The sequence below is a fragment of the Oncorhynchus masou genome, chromosome 31, assembly GCF_036934945.1.
Source record: "Oncorhynchus masou masou isolate Uvic2021 chromosome 31, UVic_Omas_1.1, whole genome shotgun sequence".
Taxonomy (NCBI): Eukaryota; Metazoa; Chordata; class Actinopteri; order Salmoniformes; family Salmonidae; genus Oncorhynchus; species Oncorhynchus masou.
Genome location: NC_088242.1, coordinates 54,501,398 through 54,510,416, shown reverse-complemented (window position 1 = coordinate 54,510,416; position 9,019 = coordinate 54,501,398). Strand labels below are relative to the sequence as shown.

The following is a 9,019-nucleotide window of genomic DNA, read 5'->3' as shown; positions in this document are numbered from 1 at the left end:
TCTATGGCAAAACCTGAAAATGGTTGTCTAGGAATGATCAACAACCAATTTGACAGAGCTTGAACAATTCTGTATAGTGGGCAAATGTTTCACAATCCAGGTTCGGAAAGCTCTTGCAGACTTGCAGCTGTAATCGCTGCCAAAAGTGATTCTAACATACAGTGGGGAGAACAAGTATTTGATACACTGCCAATTTTGCAGGTTGTCCTACTTACAAAGCATGTAGAGGTCTGTAAGTTTCATCATAGGTACACTTCAACTGTGAGAGATGGAATCTAAAACAAAAATTCAGAAAATCACATTGTATGATTTTTAAGTAATTCATTTGCATGTTATTGCATGACATAAGTATTTGATCACCTACCAACCAGTAAGAATTCCGGCTCTCACAGACCTGTTAGTTTTTCTTTAAGAATCCCTCCTATTCTCCACTCATTACCTGTATTAACTGCACCTGTTTGAACTTGTTACCTGTATAAAAGACACCTGTCCACACAATCAATCAAACAGACTCCAACCTCTCCACAATGGCCAAGACCAGAGAGCTGTGTAAGGACATCAGGGATAAAATTGTAGACCTGCACAAGGCTGGGATGGGCTTCAGGACAATAGGCAAGCAGCTTGGTGAGAAGGCAACAACTGTTGGCGCAATTATTAGAAAATGGAAGAAGTTCAAGATGATGGTCAATCATCCTCGGTCTGGGGCTCCAAGAAAGATCTCACCTTGTGGGGCATCAATGATCATGAGGAAGGTGAGGGATCAGCCCAGTACTACACGGTAGGACCTGGTCAATGACCTGAAGAGAGCTGGGACCACAGTCTCAAAGAAAACCATTAGTAACACACTACGCCGTCATGGATTAAAATCCTGCAGTGCACGCAAGGTCCCCCTGCTCAAGCCAGCGCATGTCCAGGCCCGTCTGAAGTTTGCCAATGACCATCTTGATGATCCAGAGGAGGAAAGGGAGAAGGTCATGTGGTCTGATGAGACAAAAATAGAACTTTCTGGTCTAAACTCCACTTGCCGTGTTTGGAGGAAGAAGAAGGATGAGTACAACCCCAAGAACACCATCCCAACCGGGAAGCATGGAGGTGGAAACATCATTCTCTGGGGATGCTTTCTGCAAAGGGGACAGGACGGCTGCAAAGTATTGAGGGGAGGATGGATGGGGCCATGTATTGCGAAATCTTGGCCAACAACCTCCTTCCCTCAGTAAGAGCATTGAAGATGGGTCGTGGCTATTGCCAAGCGACAGCCCCGAAACCTGAAGGATCTGGAGAAGGTCTGTATGGAGGAGTGGGCCAAAATCCCTACTGCAGTGTGTGCAAACCTGGTCAAGAACTACAGGAAATGTATGATCTCTGTAATTGCAAACAAAGGTTTCTGTAACAAATATTAAGTTCTGCTTTTCTGATTAATCAAATACTTATGTCATGCAATAAAATGCAAATTAATTACTTAAAAATCATAAAATGTGATTTTCTGGATTTTTGTTTTAGATTCCATCTCTCACAGTTGAAGTTTACCTATGATAAAAAAATTTACAGACCTCTACATGCTTTGTAAGTAGGAAAACCTGCTAAATCGGCATTGTATCAAATACTTGTTCTCCCCACTGTATATTGACTCTGGTTTGAATACTTATCTCATCAAGATATATTAGTGTTAATTTTTAATTTTTTTAAATTACAAACATTTGATTTTTTCTTCCCCTTTGACAATGTACAGTATTTTGTGTAGATTGTTGACAAAAAGTGCGAATTAAATCAATTTTAATCCTACTTTGTAACACAACAGAATATGGAAAAAACTCAAGGTGTGTAAATACTTTCTGAAAGCCCTGTATCTCTATGCAACCAATAAAATGTGAATTGATTTGATAAACCGGTGTCCCCTCATTGCGTTTGTTTGCCTTCTATCTGAACACTTGAACATCTGTGATGTTCTTTGGAATTTCCGATAAAACAGCATTTCCCTGTCAATGTCCAGTGCTGACGGTTACTTTACTATGAAACAATTGAATAGAAGGAAACGTAAGTCACTGACTTTTTCCTCCCCAGAAGGACACTTCCCTTTGACGCCTCAGCTCATCTGAATCTACCGGACGAGTCAAACCATTACGAGTTGTAGACTAAAATGGATACTTTGTTTTTCCTTATATTTATACTTTTTCGATGTACTTCGTCAAGTAAGTAGACTAACTTTTAAAGTGTGAAGATGTCGGTTAATTTACTTGCTTATTATTAGAGTAATAACAACTTTATTGTACGTAGGCCTGAAGATATTTAACAACGGAAACTTTAGTTAATCCTTATCTATACAGGGAAGCCAGGCAGTGAAAGAATGTTTGATTGAGGTTATTTCAAATATTATGATCAAAGTAGTCTCTCACTGTAACAATAAATAGTTCATTTTTTGGCAAAGAAAATTCATTCATTTTATATTGACCATCGTATACTATTTTACAGGTAGCCTAATAAAATAAATACAATTTAAATTCACCCTGTAGGTTTGAGATGTGGATAATTAATGAATAATAAATTATGTCAATCACAAATTACTTTCACCTGATTTATTTAGCAACACCTAAAGAAAATTCCGAGCGTAAACATGTAGCCTTTTTTAGGCCGTAGCTATTTAAGAAATGTTTGGATTTATGCATTTAAAAAAACGACATTACTAACCTGCTTTCAAAATAATAATAATAATGTGGTTCTTAATTCGTTTTTGGAACATTAGACCTTCAGTCTTTCAATGATTGTTAGTCTCCACACCATTAATTCACCTTCAATTTGCATCTTCCATTTAGACAGTTTCCTTATTGTGCACACCCCAAAGAAACTGTGCCTGTCTACCCACAAAACGACCGTTATCCTTGGAAAATGCAATGTCGCCAGTCCCTATCAACAATGGGAATGGACGAACGATATGAAGTTGCATCACACGCAGTCGTCGAAGTGTCTCTGGGCCAACACGAGCAGTGCGATACCTCTGCACGCTCGCCTGGCCTCAATCATCAACTGTGACAGCGCACATGCCTGGAAATGTTACGACAAACAGGGGACTTTCGGCTTAGCGGAGGAGCCCATGTACCTGAAGAAACAAGGTACACGCGTTGTGATTAGAGGAGATCCGAAGTATTCCAACTGGACAAAGCACGAAGAAGTCGACTCTGGAGGAGGACAGGTGATGACACATTTATGCTCGCGTAAAGGTGAGTGGTCTATTGAGGAATTACCGGGCTAGGCCCTCTGTGTTTAGCTTACGTTCCACTGATGAAATTAGGTTTACCAGTCATATAGGCCTACACTGTTTAAATATATTTGTGTATATGGCTTTGGGCTATCCCTTCGTTTGCATTCAGCGAATTATTTATGTATTTATTTCGGCTATTTGAAATGTTTATAGCCTCATAGTCACATTTATTTATGTGTATTCAACTACCTTACATACATTAGCAGTAATAGTAGCCTTGAACGTTATGGCTATTTAATGTTTGATAAGAAAACATAATCATGTAAAATGATAAGGCCCGACCACAGAATAGTATCCTATCTCTATGGGCCCAACAAACCCATTATTACTTTAATGACCTAGTTTTTCTTTACAGTAATGTAACCAATGGTCATTTTAAACCAGGGAAAAGAGAATTATCACACAGACCAAATCTGTAGCTAAATTACTCCAAATTACTCCACACCATGTCAATTTTGGACTCGTCTGACATTGGTCTGGTGTGAGTGCATGAGGAAAGGCAGAGGATGACACTCTTGATACTGACTTCCCCTGCACATGGTTGTCCAGTTCTCTCAGCCCACTCAGTCAGGAAGAACGTCAATGTTCTTCCTGTGACAATATGGCCATTTGGGGGAAATATGAGTGTCTCTCAATGTCACATTTGATGAAAAACACATGCCACAATGTAACTGGTATTGTTTAATGTTTATTTAGACAATGTTTATTCAGGCCACCTGTTATTACAACTATGCATGAAACCAATAGGGGAGAGTGGGGTGTAGTATTCTCTCTCACAAAGATATATATATATATATATATATATATATATATATATATATATATATATATATATATATATTATATATTTCAGGATGTTGTGTATGCCTGGAAATAAATCAGAATTTATGTAAATATTACAGTTTTGAAAACATAGCTTGTCCAAAAAAAATTGGTCTCTTGGCACAACTTAGCCTGAGTAATTTTTTTTAACACTTATTTATTAGTTCCAAGTAGGGCTTGGCTGTTTGGCTGTTTTTCAACCATTCCAGGGTTTTTCTTTATTTCAAAATGTTGGGATCACTGGTATTGGGGTAGAGGTAATCTCAGAGCTATAGCGCAGTACTGAGCTCCAAAACCAGGCAATGATACAAGGTGCATGTTACATTTAACAAACACGTCTGTGATATTTTAGGGTCGGTATCAGGTAAGTTGAGCCACGGGACAGGGTAAGTTAAGCCACCTACAAGTGTCTGTACCGAATGAAACATTTTTATTTTATTTAACCTTTATTTAAATAGGCAAGTCAGTTTAAGAACAAATTCTTATTTACAATGACGGCCTACCAAAAGGCAAAAGGCCTCCTGCGGGGACGGGGATTCAAAAATAAATAAATATAGGACATAACACACATCATGACAAGAGAGACAACACAACTCTACATAAAGAGAGACCTAAAACAACAACATAGCATGGCAGCAACACATGACAGCACAACATGGTTGCAATACAACATGACAACAACATGGTAGCAACACAACATGGCAGCAGCACAACATGGTAGCAGCATAAGACAGGGTACTGCTTAGCTGGCCCACAAGAATGGAATGGTCTACCATATCAAATGCTTTGGCCAAGTCAATAAAAATAGCAGCACAACATTGCTTAGACTCAAGGGCAATGGTGACATCATTGAGGACCTTTAAGGTTGCAGTGACACATCTATAACCTGAGCAGAAACCAGATTGCATACCAGAGAGAATACTATAGACATCAAGAAAGCCAGTCAATTGATTTACCAATACCTTTTTAAAATTATGTCTATCTTTATTTCCCAAACACAAGTCAACACAATCACAATCACTTTTTTGTATTTTAATAATTTAAGCATAATTTAACAGTCTTAAAACCTAACAAACACTTTGTACTTTTGTTTTACACTTTTAAAATAGGCCAAGCCCTGTTGTTACCTCATATCCCAGCGATAAACACCTGGGAAGAAAACACTTAAATTTGCTCAACTTTGCCGCAAGGTAAACATTTTGACTATATTAGCTAACACAGCTACAAGGATGCACTTTAATGCTCCACCTCATTTTGAAGCTTATAGAGACCCCAACTAATGTATAGAACAATCTTAAAAGTATCTACTTTGGTTTAGATACAAGCATCATGAAACCTCTAACACAATATATTAATTTGACTTGGTGAAAATCCTTTTTTTTGTTGACTAAATTACCACTTTTTCCATGTGGTTTCTACCTTCACAGACTCCATGAAATGATGACCTGATCCGAAATATTGGTCAAATTATTACTTTTGTGTATGGTTTCCTAGAAACAAGGGTGGCTCAACTTATCACACTCTCTCCTACCCATCTATTTATTTCAAGTACCTTTGTTACGTTAAAAGATGAATAACATGATAATAAACCATCTATTACCACGTTATTTAAAGAGCATTTAGCATTTCACTCAGGAAGCAACACCCACATCAAAGCAAAGAGGTGTCAGGAACTGAGGGGGAAATTCTTTATTTACCCTTTCAAGAACACCTGGGCTGGGTGAGAGTTATTACATATGCAATGCATACAGTATCTTGAATTTATTTCAATGCTATTTTCTGATATTATTACAACCATCTGTGTCTACCTCTAGTCACAATAACCCCTCTTTCTTCTAGGGTCCACCACCATCTTAACCACCAGAATGTATTCATCCACGCACAAACCGGTGGCATACACCAGCACTGTCCACGCCATCCGAACGGCCCCTGTAACAGCCATAAACACTCACTCTTCATCAAACGCTATGAACACCCATAGGAGGACCACTCGTCAGATCTCTACGTTAATAGTTCCCATCACAACGCCCAACAATGCGGTGACCTATGAGTCTATGGTGGCAACGCACACTTATGACCTCGTCAAGACTCAGACGATGGGTTTCATTCCCAGGTCCGTCTCAACGGTCATCACGGCATCTGGGACAGCTCTCAACGACAGCCATGATTTTATCTGGTCCAGTCCTGCTTTGTCCACAACTGACTCTGCCATGGACGAAACGGTGAACGCTGCCACCGAAAATACCCTCCTCGACTCGAGGAACGGAGCCAAGATTCCATCAGTAAACCAAGCAACATCCAGTTCCACACCCCCTAATGTAGATGAGCTGGTGTCAACTGCCTCTACCACTACTGTGGTTTCCTCTACAATTTCCTCAGTGCCCAACTCAAGTGCTATGACTGATTCACCATCCACTTCTGCATCCGTAGTCGTTACCTCTGATGCTAAAGTCCCAACTTCTGTTGCTTTAACTACCCCTACCCCTGATTCCATCTCTAATTCTTCTGCTACCACCACACCTACCGATACCACAACATTGTCCACAACTAGAAAAGTACCCCCCAGAAAGACTGTGGTTCCATCTACAACCAAAACCACAACAATGCAGACTACAACAACCACTGCCCCTCCTACTCCTACTACTTCTACTGTCGGCCAAACCACTATGACTACATCAAATCCCATTATAAAATTAGCCTCACCCACAACCGCCATAGCCTCACCCACAATAACTTCCACTCTGCCCACAACCTCCTCAGCTCCACCAACAACATCTTCAACTTCGCCCATAACATCTTCAACAATAAAGATTACAGCTAAAACCACAAAGAGAATAGCCCCAACCACAACCTCCACAGCCCCACCCACAATAACTTCAACTCTGCCCACAACCTCCTCAGCTCCACCAACAACATCTTCAACTTCGCCCATAATCTCTTCAACTTCACCCACAACCCCTCCAATCACATCTACAAATGCCCCACCCATGACCACTACAATGCCTCCCACAACTACAACAACCCTGCCCACAACTACCAAGACTTTGGCCACAACTACCGTAACCACAACTACTGCAACCACATCCACAACTACCGCAACCACACCCACAACTACCGCAACCACACCCACAACTCCAGCAACCACACCCACAACTACCACACCCACAACTACTACAACCACACCCACAACTACCACACCCACAACTACTACAACCACACCCACAACTACCAAAACCACAACTACCGTAACCACAACTACTGCAACCACACACACAACTACTGCAACCACACCCACAACTACCACACCCACAACTACTACAACCACACTCCCAACTACCACACCCACAACTACTACAACCACACCCCGAACTACCACACCCACAACTACTACAACCACACTCACAACTACCAAAACCACACCCACAACTACCAAAACCACACCCACTTCTACTACAACCACACCTACTTCTATTACAACCACACCTACTACTACCACCACAACCATAGCTCCACTCACAACTACTAGAACCACACCCCCAACTACCAAAACCACACCCACAACTACCACTTCTACCACAACCACACCTTCTACCACAACCACTCCCACTCCCACTACAACCATAGCTCCACTCACAACTACCACAACCACACTCCCAACTACCAAAACCACACCCACAACTACCACAACAACCACACCCACTACTACCACAACCACAACCACACCCCCAACTACCACAACCACACCCACAACTACTACAACCACACCCACAACCACCAAAACCACACCCACTTCTACCACAACCACACCCACAACAACCATAGCTCCACTCACAACTACCACAACCACACCCCCACTCACCACAACCACACCTACCACAGCCACACCCACTTCTACCACAACCACACCCACAACAACCATAGCTCCACTCACAACTACCACAACCACACCCCCACTCACCACAACCACACCTACCACAGCCACACCCACACCCACAACTACCAAAACCACACCCACTTCTACTACAACCACACCTACTACTACCACCACAACCACACCCACCACAACAATAGCACCACTCACAACTACTACAACCACACCCCCAACTACCAAAACCAAAACCACACCCACTTCTACTACAACCACACCTACTACTACCACCACAACCACACCCACCACAACCATAGCTCCACTCACAACTACTACAACCACACCCCCAACTACCAAAACCAAAACCACACCCACAACTACCAAAACCACACCCACAACTACTACCACAACCACTCCCACTACAACCATAGCTCCACTCACAACTACCACAACCACCACACCTACTTCTACCACAACAACAACCACACCCACTACTACCACAACCACACCCCCAACTACCACACCCACAACTACTACAACCACACCCACAACTACCAAAACCACACCCACTTCTACCACAACCACACCCACTACAACCATAGCTCCACTCACAACTACCACAACCACACCCCCACTCACCACAACCACACCCCCAACTACCACAGCCACACCCACAACTACTACAACCACAACTACACCCACAACTACCTCACCCACTTCTACCACAACCACACCCACTACTACCACAACTACCACACCCCCACCCACAACAGCTACAGCTCCAACAACTACTACAGTACTGACTACGACCACAGAGTTGACCACCACCCCACAGGTGAGTGATGATGACAGTCACTTGAAATGAACATTTAAATTGATTTAGCATTTGTGAAATTCCATAAAGAATGTTCAAGATCATATCTGCATACAGATTTGGACGGAGGACATTAAAAGGCTGTGAAGCTTTGCACAAACCTGAAAGAAGGGCTATGGTAATGGATAACAGTAATATAGAATATAGACATATTCAAAAAGTATTTAAAGAGAGAACATTCAACAAACACAAAAGTAGG

General features: G+C 41.7%; 1 protein-coding gene across 2 annotated transcripts in view; it reads left to right on the top strand.

Moving 5' to 3' along the window:
* The first annotated feature begins 2,064 nt into the window (after positions 1-2,064).
* Positions 2,065-9,019, top strand: part of LOC135524127 (receptor-type tyrosine-protein phosphatase beta-like) — a 44,672-nt gene continuing 37,717 nt past the window's right edge. For both annotated transcript variants that reach the window (XM_064951336.1, XM_064951335.1), the window contains exons 1-3: positions 2,065-2,189; positions 2,811-3,215; positions 5,918-8,781. In XM_064951336.1, coding sequence (XP_064807408.1) covers positions 2,138-2,189; positions 2,811-3,215; positions 5,918-8,781 — 3,321 coding nt within the window. In that variant the 5' untranslated portion in view covers positions 2,065-2,137. The remainder of the gene's footprint in view (positions 2,190-2,810; positions 3,216-5,917; positions 8,782-9,019) is intronic.